Below are 18,346 nucleotides of genomic sequence, written 5' to 3'. Positions count from 1 at the left end.
TGGGGGGCGAAGGCCCCGGGGCATCGAAGGCACTGGGGGTGAAGGCGTCGAGGCGTCGGCAATTCACAAAACGTAATTCGTAATCCATGATCAATTCGTAATTTTTGATTCGTAATTTCTAATTCGTGCATCAATTTCTTTCCGAAACCAGTCGTTTCAATTTCTTTAACTTTATTTTTATTCGTGTTGCAATTCCTTTTCGAAATCACCCGTTGAAATCAACGGGCACAACACTAGAATAAATATATTATACATTTTTTTTCGTCTAAGGCACTATTACATGAAAGTTCATTAAATTTTCAAGATTTTTATATTTTTTGATAAAAATTATATGAATTTTTGGATTAAATTACAGGTTTTCCGGAAACTTTTGATTTTTAACAACGGGTTTCTGGGAATCCGTGGAAACCATTAGGGTGACAACACTGCAAATTTGATTATTTGAACCTTTTTAACTCGACCATTTGCAACAGTGATTCCCAAGCAGAGCGAAGATAGGCTTGAGGGAGACAAAAGTTGACAAATTTGTGGTTAATCGAAGATCGAGAATCGGTATCGGGAACTGGAACTGTAATCAGAATGGGAATTCGGAAATGGAATCAAAATCGGGAATTGGAACTGAAATCAAAATCGGAATCGAAATCATAGGTTACATTATACATACTTACATATGTATATGTATATTCTTATATAAACACATTCGTGAAAATGGTTTTGGTCGATAGGTGAACGCACACGTATTGGTAAAATGTGTGAAACGCGCATAGGCGGCCGAAATAAATGAGTCGAAAAAATTATATTCCTTAAAAAATACGAAACAAAACATCGCACTTTTTAAAATACATTTAGGTATATAGGACGGGTTAAAGGTTTCGACCGTTTCCCGGCCTATGAAAACTCAGTTGAGTTTGAAAGAGTATCGTTTATCTTTTTTCAATTGTTACAATGGTTATTGTATTTACGAAGAGGTCGAGCTTTAGAGAAGTGAGCTGGTTGAACTTCAGAGGTTCACTCTGGTGTTGGGAGCTGTTGCGTCGCTTTATATACGTTCTGGCTTGAGGCGTGCCGTGTGCAGATGCTTTGTCTTCGTTTCCAGGACACGTGCTTTAGGGACACGTGTTGACCTGTTTTCGAGGCACGTGTCTTCGGTAAACGTGTGGTTTATAGCTATGGGGTCAGCGCCAGGACATCATTCATTTAAGAATGCGGTCGTGTGTTCTACCAGATCACTTCTCCGAAGCCCAACCTCTTCGTACATACAATAACCATTGTAACAATTGAACAAAAATAAACAAAAATAAACACAACCGGTGTTTTCTTAGACCGGGACACGGTCAACACATCTGTCCCGCGTACTAAAAACTTGAAAACGTCCAGTCTCTCTTATCGTCTGGTACTGTTCATAACTAAACGTTTTGGTTTTCTGTCTGTTTTTCTGATTAATTTTTATTATCATTCAAATTTTCAACACTATACCCTGAATTAATGTGATTTCTACAAATTATGATAAAATTAAGAGACGGCCGATTTAAGTTTGCACACAGGCGGCCGAACTCCTAGGCACCACCTTGATTGTGTTGATTTGAAGCAACCTGCTACGACACAATGGTAAAAATGAAATAATCTATTAGGAAATGAGTTGGTATTACTGAGTGGCGGGATTTGTTCCTTTAGTTGGACATCGTCGTTTATGATTGCGCAGGGAGAGACGTTCAGTGTTCCGCGGCTTATCGCGGCGAGTGGTGGTGCGTTGGCGGTCTTCTATCTCTCTGCTTAACGTATGTAAGTAATGTCGTCCAACTGTCAAAATTACATTTCATCACATAAAATCAAATCGACTCGCACTTTTACCATCGCCATTCGCAGACGGTCGATTATTTCATCGTATTCCGAAATGGTTGTCCGTCGATATTTACACCATCAGTTCCAATGTAAGAGCTGAATATATACGTAATATTTAAAAGCCGACATCGATCTTGACCTTTAATACACATGCGCTCTAGAGATGAATCCTATTTTCATACAAGTCAATTATAACATACCCATTTATATTTTAACTTTGCGCAATTAGATTTGTAAATAGGTATATGGATGTATTCGCACGCACTAACTTTAAATCGCAGTATTATTCTGTGACCATATTTTCTCTGAGGAATATAAAGAATAAATCAAAAATTGTTTCATAAGGAAAAATTAGATTATCCTCATTTTGATTTCCAGCAGGAATAAAAGTATATCCGGTATTGCGGTATCCGGATTGAAAACGATATTGGGTACTAAAACTATCAATAGCATGATAGTGATACAGGATTTTCATTCAAAATTGACCCGTTTTCATTTCAATTAAACTTTTTTCATTTCAAATTGACCCCTTTTCAATGTCAATTTGAAATGAAAAATCAATATATGCATTTACTACGATCTAACAACATTTTATATGGGCCATATGCCATGATATATTTTTGAAAAAGAAGCCCTGGTCATTACTTTAATTCATCACAATCTACTAAAGAAGCCATGTAATGTCTGATTTATATTCAATGCTATCAGAATAACCCAATATTAATCAAGTCTGCATATTTTTCGCGGACAAATCACGAAAGGACCAATCACGCGTAAATTTCACGAAAGGAGTTATGTAATATTAAAAATCAATACAGATTTGGCGAGTCTTATGAAACTTACAAAATGGCTGAATCAGAAAATAAGTAAATCTATGAAATATAGAATCCTATGAAATATAGAACGTTTGGTCACCATGGGTGCATATTGTACATATGTAATATGTGAATATTTTAATTCAATAAGCATTGTATTTCACTAGAAAATTTTTTTTCTTTGTTAGAAATATGAATGTCGCAATCAAGCAATATTCAGCTTACGATGCAAACGCCAATGTGTAATATAACAAAAAAAAAACAAGTAAAAAGCTGACTTGTGTAAAGTGTCAACGACTGTTCTTGTTATAAAGTATTGACATTCTGTAAACTACCGCAACTGTTGTTACTTTCGTGGATTTTCAAATTACACATATGTATGTACGCACTGAAAGTGTCCATGTTTATTTTCGTAATCGTGCTTAATTGCCTATACATACAATGTCTGCAATTAAGTAATAGCCTTTATCTCTATTATACGAGAGATTTTTACGTTTCGACCATAAAGTTATTCGTTGGCAACCTGAAATTGCGCTTCCTTTATTCAAAGGATCATCTTGTTTGTTGTAAAATTGATATGCACACAATAAAAATGTATATTTATTTATTTATTTATTTTAAACAGACCCTTGTGGCATAACAGGAATTCCTAAAGCGCCACAATGGTCAAAATGGTATATACACATATACATACATATTGGTGATAAATCAAAGATTGGTATTTATCAATTATATTTTTTTTAGTTGATTGTAGTCACATTAAAATAATTTCATCAAAAATAGTAGTAGTGAATATTTCGTAACCTTTTCTATGTATGTACTTGTACTATCTTCAGTGGTGGCTCGTCTATATGGGCTGCAGGGCTACAGCCCTCCCAGTATATATAGTACAAATGCATGCTATTTTCCCCATCCAAGTAAACTGCAGGGCTACAGCCCTCCCAGTATAGTACAAATGCATTATATTTTTGCCATCCAAGTAAGCTGCAGGGATACAGCTCTCCCAGTATAGTATATATACATGCTATTTATGCCATCCATGTAAGCTGCAGGGATACAGCCTAGTGGTCGGATCCACAGCGCGCCGTTTATTGTTCAATTGTTGTAAAAGGTTCGCCTAACCTTTTTTTTTGTACTCTAGTTTTGTAAATAGAGCCAAACCGCCCCGATTCCTGGAAAAAGCACGGTCTCTATCCGCAGTCTATTACATATTACAGTATAGTACATATGCAGTGGCGTAGCTACCGCGCCCGCAGACCCCGCAATGCGGGGGGGCGCCGAGTCTCGGGGGGCGCCACAAAGCGGCGCGTCTTTTTTACTGATTTTTTAATTTGTTCTGTAATATTTTTTTAAAAACCTCTTTTTATTGTATGTATGTATATGTGCATACATTATTATATTTTGAATTCATCCTCATTGTGTAATTGATCTATGCCAATAGGGCTAGGAGACTGCGCCGTCTTTTTCCATTTTTTGAACGTCAGTGCCATTTTTCAACCTATCTGCTGAGAATTCTCTCTTATTCTTGTATATTTACTTTATCTATGCACGTAGTAACAATAGATAAAGTTTTGTGATCATGCGATAATTCGAACTCGTTTCCAATGTGTTCGAAATTGTATGAGGCGTGAAAACCAATAAAAATTACAAAGTTATAAATTAACAGGTAGGAAGTTTTTAAGGAAAATTCCCGATCAGTTACTTTAAACCAGTGGTTACCAACTTACAGCCCGCGGGCCGGAACCGGAAAGAAGAGCTTGGATGTTTGATTTGTCATGAAACTAAATATACGCTTGAATTTCGTAAAATATATATTATAATAAAAACAATAAATTTCACTAAATCAAATCCACTTCGATATCGCCTTTTTCGACAAACATGTGAGGAAAACAAACATGTGATTTTGAGCGCCTTTGATTACACAAAGAATACTCGTTGATTGTATCTAAGGGTAATTGCGTTGTTATACTTAATCGTGTTGTTTTCTACTTAGGAACAGTATTGTGTCCTTATGAATGACAACCAATTTGGAAACGAGCAAGAGTGCAAATGCGATATATTTTATTTATCAGATATATTGGAGAAATTTAATTCGTTAAACAATCACGGAAAATTTTGTTATCTCAAAATGTTGTAAAAATGTAATTATTGCTTTTTTTTTGAAAGCTCAATTTTTTCCAAATAAATATTGGACAACGCGAAATACAAGATGATGATCTTTACATATATATATTAGACATTTGAAGCAGCTTCACGAGGATATGCAAGTTAGATGTAATGATATTATAAATCTAAATATTCCAGATAGGGTGATTGATCAATTTAGTGTGAATGTAATTGATATTGATATCGAATTGCAAGACAGTCAGACAGTCAGACAGATCTGCAAAGTAATATGAATGCACAAGTAAGATTTAAAATCAGTATATATAATTTTTGGATCAGCACTGAAATAGCGAGTATATTTCCACGTCTAGCTTACACCAGGCACAAAGCTCACATTAAATTAAATTATCTTTCAATTTATTACTTATTTTCAATTGATTACTTTATTGTCAATTTACTACTTATTTTCAATTTATTACTTTTTTTGTCAATTTATTACTTATTTTACAATTTATTACTTTATTATCAATTTATTACTTAAATCACTTTCTTGTAACGAAAGATTGAAAAGAATGAATCTCACTACATTGAAGACGAGAAGAATAATAGGCGACTTAATCGAAGTCTTAAATATTAAATAATCATTATAATTGTCATATGTCCAAACTTATTACTAGTCACCGGAGCCTGAGGGGGCCGTGTATTGTTCAAAGGTTGTAAATGCATTGTTAAAGGTTTGCCGAACAATGGATAGCACTGTGACTATCCTACCTATACTTATTACATTCAATGAAAACACTCATCTTAGAGGTCACTCCCTAAGACTCCAAAAAGAAAAAAATCGAATAAATTGATCAGAGATTCCTTCTTTTCAAACAGAGTGATTTCAGTTTGGAATAATGTTCAATTCCCAAAGCGGTTGGGGACCCCTGCTTTAAACAGATTATGCACTGCTTGTTGGTCGTCCAGATTAGACTATTAATGCACTTCGATATGGGTCTATCTCACGGGACCGAAAGTGAAAAGGTCAAAAAAGCAAATATCGGAAGGCAAAGATCTTAAGTCGAAAGATCAAAAAAAAAGGGTGCATGGTAAACGGTACTATGCATATATAATATGTATGTATCATTGGCTGCGGTGAAATTATCTCTCTTTTTGTCATACACCGTTGTTTAATGTGCGCGCTTAATACGGGAGGAAAAGCCTGTTCCTCTTGTTCCTCTGTTCCGCGCAAATTAAGTGAGGTTGTACGAGGGGGGGGGGGGGAGAGAGAGTTTTACCGCACGCCACTGATATATACATATATACTAACCGTTTTTCATATTTATGCATGATAAACGAATATTTTCGACTTTTTCACGGTCACCCGAATATATGGGGGGGACGGGGACGCCTTAAAATATTTTGTGGGGGGGCGCCTGGAACTCACACTACGCCACTGTACATATGCACGCTATTTTTGCCATCCATATGAGCTGCAGGGCTGCATACTCCCAGTATAGTACAAATGCATGCTATTTATGCCGTCCATGTGAGCTGCAGGACTTCAGCTCTCCCAGTATAGTACAAATGCATGCTAGCTTTGCCATACATATCAGCTGCAGGGCTGCAGACTTCCCATTATAGTACATGCGCATGCTATTTTTGTCTGCATTTGATCACCGGTATGGTCAACAAGCTACTACAGCCCGATTAATCACTGCAGCCCCCCCCCCTATGAATTCTCACGAGCCGCCACTGACAATCTTGCTTATTATTTTACTTTTTTTAAAAGATACAAGATACGGGTGCGATTTTTATCTTGCGTATTGCATTTTTTTGAGGTTTTTAATATTTTTTGATGGTTGATTTATCCGTTTCAGTGAAGTGGTGAAAGTATCGTGTGCTTAAAAAACACACACCTTATTCGAAATGGCTACAGAACTAACTTTCGACGCTTGGGATTACACCATTATGGTATTAATGGTCTTAATATCAATGGGAATTGGATTATTCTACCGATTCACCGGAGGGAGGCAGCAAACTACTCAGGTTTATACTTTGATACATTCGAAAAAATGCGCAGTATATGCACCAAATGAGATATTTTATATGGAGATAAGTCAATAACAATTTATTCTGTATAACATTGAATTTATTATCATTGCTTAACCTTCTCGTACATATGTACATAAATACTTATCGGGACTATATGTAACATTGTATAATTTATTTTAATATTCACAATGAAAAATCAACACTTTAACCTTAGTACATTTTAGAAAATATGCAAATTATGCGCATAGTTTCATAATATTGACTCACATTTTTATTATAATTTCCTATTGTGTTTTGACTACTTTTGAATGAATTGCTACAAGGCAGACACCATACATACTCAATTTTATGTTAACTCTCTTCCTGTCTGCAAAGGTCAGTCTAGTACTGACATCTTTAATGCTAATTATGTTGAGATTGAAAAATTCACGTGTCATTCGAAGCCATCTTACCCTTTTTATCTTATTTCTTCGCGTTTTGTTTTTGTTTTATATGAACTGTGCTATATTTTAGTTTAGTGTCTATTAGTGACGCACATATGTATGAGAAAAATGTATGAAATGAATATGATAGTACACAGCTGTCAATTTAAAACCCAATTATTTTGCCTTAATTATATATATATATATATATCGGCGCTTATTATTTATTATTTCTGATTATTTCTCGTAATGGGTTGTTTTAATGTCAATGTTTTAAATTTTAGGAATATCTACTAGCAGATAGGAACATGTCTTTCATACCTGTCAGCTTCTCGTTAATGGCCTCTTTTATGTCTGCGATAACTCTATTGGGGGTATCTTCGGAGAATTACATGTACGGGACCCAATTTGTAATAATTAACATTGCGTATGGAATCTCGACCCCGATTGCGGCCTACTTATACCTGCCGGTGTTCTTTAAGTTGCAAAGAGTCAGCGCGTATGAGGTTTGTATAAAAGTACTTAAATAAAGCGACCGTGGATTGTTCGGAAAGTATTATGTTGTATTTTTAGCTACTACTATTCGCCGATAGCGTATTGTTTCATGAATTGTAATTAATGTGAACCAGCTTTGGCATTAATAGACGCAGCACGTGCTTTTATCTACTCGTATTGTTTTATAGTATGTAGTTTCAATGACCTTTTCCATTCTTTTCAATTAATACTGATTGATACACATGTAAATGTCATGCAGAGACGCTTAGCTATTAAGGCCTAATACACACTGCGGGCTTTCACAAACACAGATTTAAAAATACCAGGGTAAAAAAAAACCATTTTTATAAAATAATAAGGGTTTACTCATACTATCCAGCACTGTAGGATAACAGCCCGGCACAGCGGTGCACGGAAAAGACTACTTCTATTCATACTATACAGCAACGCACGTTTCAGCACGTTCAGACTTAGTGCAAGGTAAAATCGACTTACATACACATTACAGCGCAATATTGTTTGCATCGTATCATCGAGTGAATATTATCACAATATGACGTTTCCGTAAATATTCGTTAGTACGCGTGCACTCGCTATTATGACGTCACGTAATGCGTACTATTGTATAATATGAATACGTTGTCGGCTACTGTTGTTACATATGAATGTGTTCATATAGAATGTGTTCATATAGAATGTACTGCAGAATACTTTTCGTACTGTGCTGTACCGGTATGAACAGACCTTAAAATGTACACATTTGGCGTAATGGATGTAGCAAATATAAGGCCTGTCCTCAATTTGAACTAAACATGAGAAAAAGACAAGGATAGATACTCTGTGTCTCAGATCAGCATAAATTGGGTATTGGTGAGTTACGTATGTATGCATATATGTATATATTCGTAAAAAAATAAATGCGATTTAAAGGCTTTGAAAATTGTCTGACTCCAACTGAAATATAACCACTCCACAGTCCTGAAGAATGCATAAAAAGAATAGAACTGGTACTATGTCGGTTGCGGCGGTTTGTGAATATTTTTTGTACCTATATATGTATTCTTTTGCTATTTGCGTTTAGCTGGGTCATTTATTATGTACATATGTATTTTTATGTCTGTGTGAAAAGTCGCTGTGCGTTTCTAACCTAATAACCGAATTGCCGGGCAATGCTAGTTAGTTTTCTATGAATATTTCATGGATCGAGCAATACAATTAATGTCTACAATTTATTTCAAAAATAATATCACAAAATTGCTCGATCGATGGAAGAAGGTTATAGAAAATAGTGGAAGCTATTGATTTCTGGGGAATATATAATTGAACTTTATTTTTGATTAATACTTTTCACTAAGTACACTGAACTTTATTTCAAACGCTAACTTTAACTTTAAAATAAATACTATTCACTTGGTACACCTTCATTTTATTTGGAACACTTTTAACTTGGGCTATTGGACACAAACGTACTATATTAAAAAAATAAAGTGATAATAATAATTTTCATGTGCAATATATTTGTTGAATGTTGGAATAATTTATTGGTTGTGTCTATCTGCAGGAATCAATCGTTCATTATACACGAGATTTATATCATTTAGCTAGTTCGCGGCTTGTACTTGTATGTACATAGGTATCATACATACGTTGTATATGATAATAATTGTCTAACGATTAATAATATTAACTAATTTGGATTATATTTTTTACTCTACGTCACTTTACGAGCTCGAACTAAACTTTAAGATGTTTAAAACAAATATATAATATAGTGCCTGCAAATAGTCAATAATTTGCAGATATAGTACCTGCAAATAGCCACAACCTAATTTATTTACTATTGAATACATTATAATTTGTTTTTCATGCGATGTATTAGTTATGAGTGTAAATTATGAAAGTGAAAATGGTCAAATGCGTAGTACTATTCGTGATAATAACTGGTTTCTCCATTTCAGAATTGTGCGTTTATTGTTTTATATATGTATTATTAGTGATGTTCAATGTTCAACAATAATAATACTATGAGCGAATCGCTCGTGTACCTAAATCGAAATTGACGATTGTTCAATTTTTCAGTATTTGGGATTGCGCTTCGGTAAAAGGATTCGTTTGATAGCATCTTTGGCCTATACTCTACAAATGGTCATGTACATCGGCATCGTCATATACGCTCCGGCGATCACCCTCGAAGCTGTTACCGGACTCTCGAAAACATTTTCGATTCTTTTAATAGGTTCGAAGTTCAATCCGTATCTGAATTCGCTCCATAACGATGGATATGATCTTGCAATTGATCGATTGATTTCAGGATTGGTGTGCACTTTTTACTCAACCGTCGGTGGTATGAAAGCCGTACTCGTTACAGACGTGTTTCAGTCTGTTTTGATGTTCGCAGCCGTTTATAGTATAATTATATACGCGGCCGTCGTTAATGGTGGGATTTCAGCCATATGGAGCATTGCTGAAGACCGAGGTCGTATAGAATTTTTAAAGTAGGTTCTCCGTTTTAATTTAATATGCATGCTAACATATTTAGATGACTATATAGTATCTTGACAGCAAATATTCACTTACTAAATACATATATATATATATATATATATATATATATATATATATATATATATATATATATATATGTATATAGTAAAGAATTAAGTCATATTTTGAAGATAATAGCACTCAAGCGAGCTCAGTACAATGCTATTCTATTTAGTTTGCCTGTAAATATTTTCTTCTAAATCGCAGTGTTAATTTTTTTAAGGTGATTGTAACGTTTGTGTGTTTTTATTGCAAGGTTTATCTTATGTATGTGGTTGTGTCTGTTTCAGTTTCAGCTTAGATCCGACTGAAAGGCACACTTGGTGGTCACTTATCATCGGAGGTATGGTGACGTATTTATCGCTATATGCAGTGAATCAAACACAGGTTATTATATTTCGTTTATAGGAATATATGTGATATACATATGTATGTAATATACATATGTATAATACGACTGACATGTGAGATATTGTCGAGACGTCGACTGAGACATTTGTCTTCAAATTTGAAATACAAATTTTGTAAATAAAAAAGTCGTTTCATATGTGCATTGTGATCTGGAATTTTAAATAGACAGTTTTTGACAAGATTTCCCATTCAATCTCTTTCCTTGGTTTTTTTTGAAAAAGTATAATATAAAAATTTGTCTAGCTTGACCTTAGCTTTCCATACTGCTGACATTGCAATTCCTGTAATGGTATTTAAATACTGCATTATTTCTTCATACATTAAATCATAGAACGATATAAATTTTTCTAGTCGTTTCTATTCAAGGATATTATATAAAAGCAGTGGCACTGGCTACTCTTCAAGATAATAAATGTCAGTATTAAAATGCTTCTGATTGTTCTTCAGTTGGTCTCATTTGGTTCTCTAGTATTTATTGTTTAATATTCAGTATTTCAGTTGTTTCTTTGTACTTTTCAATTCACAATGATCATTTAAAATGCTTAACTGTGCACAAACATATTCTGATAAAGGTTTTCCGATAAAGATTTTCTGGTGAAAGATGTCTACTGATATACATAATACCAGGACAACTGACTCACGAACCGGGACACGGGGATAGTGATCTATAAACTGCGACGTATCCCGGTCTACCGGAACGTATGGCAGTTCTGTATAGACATGACATCATTTGATAATCAAATCGAAGGAATATATTTCCAAGTCTAGACTAAGAGAATATAATGAATTTGTTTATCATAATAGGATACAGAGATTAATTTAAATACCGTTCACGAGAGAGAGAAGATTTAACCTCTGGTGATAATCAAAACCACAGGAATATTTTTCTATTCTAGACTGACAGGAAATCAACACAATAAATTTATTTAGCATTCAAAATTTTTCATTCGGGTACGTATTTAATGTAGGCTAACCTTCGCTGTTTCTTTTATTCATTGCCTTGGCTCATCTTGTATTAAAATATTCTCGGTTTACAAAGTAAAATTTCGTCAATAAGTAATGTATCTGCTATTCGAATTGTATCTGAATTCACCTTATTTATGATAATCACTATGGTATCGTTGGTTTTATTTACATAATATAGTCCGAGCGTGAAATAAGCTACGCTGATTGATTGAATACATCAGAAGTATCTTTATTCTCGATCTAAGAAGTATCTAAGTCTCGATCAGCTTTTTTTATCTTTGACAGGTCCAAAGATTGCTCACCGTGAAAGATTTGAAGACGTCACAAAAATGCCTGTGGTGGAATTGGCCTATTTTGACCTTGTTGAGCTTGAGCACGTCTTTCAGGTACAAGCAGTTGTTCGTATGAGGCGATTGATCTCGTTGTACGGTATAATCATTCGATAATTATCGTTGATTGTTATTTTCAGCGGTCTCGCCATATTTGCCAAGTACTATAACTGTGATCCGATGGTAGACAATAAGATATCCTCCGTGGACCAACTCATGCCATATTACGTCATCGATACGATGGGCGGGATTCCTGGATTGGCTGGTCTATTTATCGCGGGGATATTCAGCGCGTCTTTGTCTACGATCTCGGCAGGTTGTAACAGCTTGGCTGCGGTCACCTTACAAGATTATATAAAGGTTTCATTATTTTTTTTATCCATTGAGTGTGTAATTTATGATGAAATGTGTTCAAATCATCTTTCAAATGGCATTTTTTTTTTTATCTTTTCTTATTGTGGTCAAAATTCTACTTAAGTTTTGTCAATTGATCTTGAGTTGATTTGAATTGAGTTTTGCCTAGGTTTTGGAATAAATTAGCCAATAGATTCTCTATCTATTAGCTAATTTATCTCTATATATCTTATATACATCATGTCCGCTTAATTACACCCAACCTTTTTCTTGTAAACCTCATCTGGAAATTTGTCTTTTTATCATACATATTTGCACAGAATCTCTGGAAACATTTTCTGATGACACAACGGGGTTGGAATCAATTTGAAAAGTATTTAATGAATGATGCATAGTTAACTCATTATGGACTGCCAGAATTTTCTGAAAACTCTCTATGAGAGTCTGCGTATTTTTCAAAAAGTAATAGGTTTTTTAAAATTAAACATAACTCCAAAGCCCTTCTATTTCTTCTTCATCTTCTTTATAGTCGTCTTTGATTGTATGAGTTATCAGATTAGTATTTCTCAAACTGTGGTGATTGCTGTCCTCAATTTTGTATAACATTTACATATATATATATGTATTTTCAAGTTATAAACAGTATCTATCTTACATACATATATTATAGAACATTGTGTTATTCATTTGAATGAAAGATTCAATTATGAGAAATATGTATGCCTACACAAGAAAAATAATATCCCCAAAATACATTGACATATATTTTTTCTAGATCCTGAGAATGTGATCAGTTATCGATTCTGAGTTTGAATCAGTCAAATCTCGATTTAGAATTGTCGCATGATCATAAAACTTCGTCTATTGTTAATACGTATGTACATACATACATAGATAGAGTAACCAGTCCATTTCAATATTTGGAGATTTTATATATTTTCAGAATGTTATTATAATATTTTGGAATATTATCGATCAATTCTTCAGAAAATAAATAAATTTAAATACATACATATATATATTTACATTTATTTATCGATATTTTGGATTATAATCTATGAATGGATAAAGATATCTATGTATGTTTGAAATTTAATATTTTGAATAATAATTTTTTTTGAATGAAATTTTATTAAAAACACAGCATACGTGTTTACGGCAGTGCTACTCAAATTTTTTCAGTTGACGGACCAGCATATATTTTTCAGTAATTCTCACGGACAAGCATATCTGTCAAATAAGTTAGTTTGGCTATCCAGTTTATGTTTTGAAATAGTTCTGACATAAGCTGTGGGTTTTGTTGTAGAAATATAGCGATCTCATCCCTGAGCTGAAATACTCTCTTCAGCACTTTACCCCTTGACAATATGGGAGGATGCTATAATAGTCGTTTATAATCAACGCCCATACCTTGGCATAATATCATAAATAATCTCGAATTTGCAGGGCTTGTCTTTATATAATTTATATAATGGATGAGATGATGCAACGTTGTCATAAGCTATTGTTTTAATTTTTTAATTGCGTCTTTTTCCGCGTTTACGGTCCATAGTGAGTTAATATGCATATAGGTATACATATGTAGGTTCATATAAAAATGTTTCAAGTAATAAAAAGTCATCAGATTATTAAATAATATTTATTATATATGTGTGTGTGTGTGTGTTAATATATTAATGTTTTCTATTTAAGCCTCTCTATAAGATTATAAAGAAGCAGGCATTGCCGGAGAAAGGTCTAGCGGTATGGACGAAAGTCGTAGCATGCACTTATGGCTTAGCTTGTTTAGCGATTGCATTTTTAGCACAATATCTAGGAGGAGTCTTGCAATCAGCTCTAACGATCTTTAGCGTTGTTGGTGGACCGCTTTTCGGAGTTTTCACATTAGGAATGTTCACGCTGGGGGCCAATGAAACGGTATGAAAAGTTTCCGTATTGAAATCTGTTTTAAGCTGTGTCGTTTGTTTCAAATTTGATCGTTTCTATACAGGGATCACTTATTGGAATGTTGTCTGGATTGTCGCTGTCGCTTTGGATAGGGTTTGGGGGACCCAAGCCGCCACCCTCATATTTGAACAGATACGTTGACGGATGCACTGATATTTCAACTCATTCTACTACGATTTTGTTGAGCTCAAATCGTAATGCGACAGTGCTGGATAATAAGCAAGTCTATTTCGTCTTATGTATTTTTGTATTTGATTATTTTGTTTTGTATTTATACGTGTAATGTATTTATTTGATTTTTTCTCTTAGTGGTTACTTTTATCTGTACCGAATTTCTTATATGTGGTCTGGTGTGCTCGGATTTCTCTGCACTTTGATCGTTGGGTACTTGACGTCGGTGATTTTGCGAAAAATTTCTCCAAGAATATTTGGCAACGTATGGGAGATAAGAAATAAGAATAGAATTCACACAAGTATACACTCCATGTATTTTATGAACATATCTATTTATTCAGGCAAAATACGTTTATGTACTATATCAGGTTTATTGTCGTGCTTATTTTTGAGGAACTTTGCAACAAAGTTTTCGTGCTTTTCATATTTATATTTTCAATTGATTATACGTATATTATTTTTATTCCGATTCAAATCACTATTTATGATACTTCTTATTTATTATACAGGGTGTTATTAAGTTAAGTGCAAAGCCTCAAAGGGTTGATATCTCATATCATTTAGAACATTTTGAACCACACATACAGTACAGTCTTCACACAAAAAAAAATAATAATTACAAAATAACAGCTAATCAGAATAAAAATATAAAAATCTTTTCAAACCATGAAGAAGAGATGAAACTCAAAATTACCACCACGGAAGTGAGACGAAGGACTCTATCGTGCATTAGAAATCGGCATTTGAACATAATCTGTCTATAAAAATTTGTACGGCGCTTTCTCTCAATTATGTTTGTATAATACACTAGATCCGCACATCATGTCTCAATTATATTGATGTATAATACACTAGATCCGCACTCACGTCAGGGCCCATATCTATGAGTATTATTCATCAATGTTGTACACCCTAATTTTGATAATCGGCGAGACATCTGCATGAGAGATATCTTAAAAGAAAAGTTTACATTTAAAAATTTAGTTATTTTTTAAATTAAAAAAAAAATATCAGCTTTTTTCTACTTGAAAATTTTTTGAAAACTTATTGTGTCTCTAATATTTTTTTCTGTTGACACAGATGGTTGTATTTGTTTATATTTGATTGAATAAACATTAGAAAAGAAAAAAATTATAATTGACTAAATACCAATTTTAACTTGGGCAGTATTAGCTATTAACTGAGATTTTGGTGTTTTTACTAAAATCTTTAAAAATGAAATTAAAAAAAAAACCATAAGACTTTGTACTGAGGTATGTATGTATGTATGTGTGTGTGGCTCAAAATTTTCTAAATGATATGAGCTATCAACCCTTTAAGGCTTTGCACTTAGTTTAATAACACCCTGTATTATATTCTTTATATACTTTTATTATTATTCTATGAAATGTAGATACATAAACGTATTTGACAGACTTTATAATTTTTTAATTCAATTTGTATCACAGTTTCAGCTGGAAATTTGCCAAATCCTGATTTGTTTTCGCCGATTATAGCCAGAGGCATTAGAAAACGTAATGACAAACTACTGAATCGATACAACTTTCAGGTACTGTCCCATATGATAATATAGCGTTTTTACACTATATTATAATATTTAAATGTACACGCTAATTATTTAGTTTATATTTTCTTTTTTTGAATTTTTTTAACCCTTTGCAGTGTAATAATTTGGCTGATTTAATTGTAATTAGATATTATGCGAATTTATTTTCACGCTAAACTGGATATTACATTTGTATCTTTTATTATTATTATATTGGTATGATACACAGTGGACAATTTTACATGGTTTTGTTCCCTGCCGAAGGAAAAACTGTAAATATAGCATATTTTTCTTAAGGTTGTGGCTACTTGCAGGTACTACATATATCTGCGAATTATTGGCTATTTGCAAGTACTATATCTGCGACAGACGCAAAGCCTTCTGCGCATGCGCGTGAACTTATAATCCGATTATAATTTCTTACAATTAATGTATGCTAGTCTTGTTTAATCAATCGTTCATTATAAATTTCGCACGCTATTATAATAGATTTATATCATTTAGCTAGTTTGTGTGTAGGTATTATACGTTGTATATGATAATAATTTTCTAACAATTAATAATATTAACTAATTTGGATTATATTTTTTACTCTACGTCACTTTACGAGTTTGAACAAAAACTTAAGAGGTTTAAATAAAATTTTAACACTAAACACGCTGACAGTGACAGTTCACTCGCATGCGCAGAAGGCTTTGCGCCTGTCGCAGATATAGTACCTGCAAATAGCCAATAATTCGCAGATATAGTACCTGCAAATAGCCAATAATTTGCAGATATAGTACCTACAAATAGCCACAACCCTTTCTTTATGTGACTGTTATTACTCTATAAAATAACACGTTAAATTTATTCACATTCACTTCTTTTCTAAATGTTTTGTATTCTAACTTTATAAGCTACATAAGTTCATAGTGCTCACACTGCTTACGAAATTTTATGTACATTCACATGTTTAACAATTATTTTTTTTGCTAAAAATCATGGAATTGGTTTTATTTTGTTATTTATAATTTTGTAGTAAACACACAAGCTGGCGTCGTCCGTCGTAATATATCTTCTGCGAAATTTTTTCTTACTTTATTTTTTTATCAAAATCTTATTTATTGTTGGATGGGGAATGGCTTACTACTTATTATTTGAAATTATGATCACTCGAGGTATGTATATGTGCTTATGCATTTATTTTATTTTATTTTATTTTATCCAGGACCGGGATAGTTTCCATTCATCGCGTTATTCTATAATTGTGGACATTTCTTGTACAACTTTGTCGTTCTATTATAAAAAAATAAAAGCAAAGCTCACTCGAAGGATTACAATATATCCAACGTACGATTGATATTCAAATCGAGGCCCAATATCGATAATGACAGCTCATATCAACAACCAGGCCCTATCGCATGACATATTGGTCTCAGCATGATAAAATCATCAGCTTGTTGTTATGTACATACATATTTACACTAATGCCATACTGCGTGTGTGTGTTGACTTAAAAACCCCTGTATTATAAATGAATAGCATAGTTTCACATAAAATGCTACTTGATCAGTATTCAGCTGAAGGTTTGAATCCATTTAAATATTTATTTTTTAAACCGTTGGCTTCAATTTGATTTTGCCAAAACGAACAAATCAATTTTAACAAAGGAAAAAGCTTACTGATTCTATTCCCGTTCCTGATTTTAGTTATATATATAATTTTGCATGATGTGTCAATGTTTTTAACATCATTTTAGGGCTGTGAAAAACAATGCAAGTAGTGTCGCGTCACTCCAGTATGCAAAATTTTATGTTACGATCATATTATGTTAAATTATACTTTAATAAAAGCATATTCTTTATGTAGAAACAAAATTTTTGTATAATTAATAGAGATGTACGTAGAGATCGGGCTTTCAAAATAGTTTGTGCAATATTCCATCATCCTTTGGATTTCATATTTGAATCATTTGGTGTGATAATTTAACTGCAAGAATGTATATATATATATATATATATATATATATATATATATACATATACATTACCGTTATAGTACCGTTTACCATGCACCCTTTTTTTTATCTTTCGACTTAAGATCTTTCGATTTTCGATCTTTGCCTGCTGATATTTGATTTTTCGATCTTTTGACTTTTGGTTTGGTAGACCCCATAGTACATACATATGTTGGCCATTTTTTTTTAAAATAATGAATAAACTCAAAAAGATGGTGGAATATCGTTTGTATTTTGAAATACTTTGATAAAAGTATCCGTATTCTTAATTAGTTTGATTGTTTAAATTGGCTTTTGCTTTACGCTTGCATGAAAATTTGTAATTAAAAATATTTATCTTTTTCAAAATCAATACATAT

The 18,346-nt window shown here is 33.1% G+C and overlaps 1 protein-coding gene across 1 annotated transcript; it reads left to right on the top strand.

The window, feature by feature from the left end:
• The first annotated feature begins 1,713 nt into the window (after positions 1–1,713).
• On the top strand, positions 1,714–16,214 carry LOC143922597 (putative sodium-dependent multivitamin transporter). Its single transcript, XM_077445910.1, has 12 exons — positions 1,714–1,782; positions 6,626–6,794; positions 7,507–7,728; positions 9,797–9,953; positions 10,029–10,212; positions 10,552–10,648; positions 11,924–12,024; positions 12,108–12,327; positions 14,014–14,238; positions 14,312–14,487; positions 14,578–14,741; positions 15,891–16,214. The coding sequence occupies exons 2-12, from the start codon at positions 6,675–6,677 to the stop codon at positions 16,013–16,015; spliced, it is 1,791 nt and encodes a 596-aa protein (XP_077302036.1). The 5' UTR covers positions 1,714–1,782; positions 6,626–6,674; the 3' UTR covers positions 16,016–16,214.
• The last annotated feature ends 2,132 nt before the right edge of the window (positions 16,215–18,346 follow it).

This window comes from Arctopsyche grandis, chromosome 2 (assembly GCF_051622035.1).
Source record: "Arctopsyche grandis isolate Sample6627 chromosome 2, ASM5162203v2, whole genome shotgun sequence".
Taxonomy (NCBI): Eukaryota; Metazoa; Arthropoda; class Insecta; order Trichoptera; family Hydropsychidae; genus Arctopsyche; species Arctopsyche grandis.
The sequence above is the reverse complement of the archived record's forward strand: the minus strand, read 5'-3'. Positions and strand labels throughout refer to the sequence as shown.

Bases quoted from the DNA above. Each gene is read 5' to 3' on its own strand.
- LOC143922597 (XM_077445910.1), top strand. From the start codon at position 6,675: ATGGCTACAGAACTAACTTTCGACGCTTGGGATTACACCATTATGGTA. The intron at 7,729-9,796 runs GTTTGTATAAAA...TCAATTTTTCAG, and splicing joins AAAGAGTCAGCGCGTATGAG to TATTTGGGATTGCGCTTCGG. The intron at 12,328-14,013 runs GTTTCATTATTT...TTTCTATTTAAG, and splicing joins CCTTACAAGATTATATAAAG to CCTCTCTATAAGATTATAAA.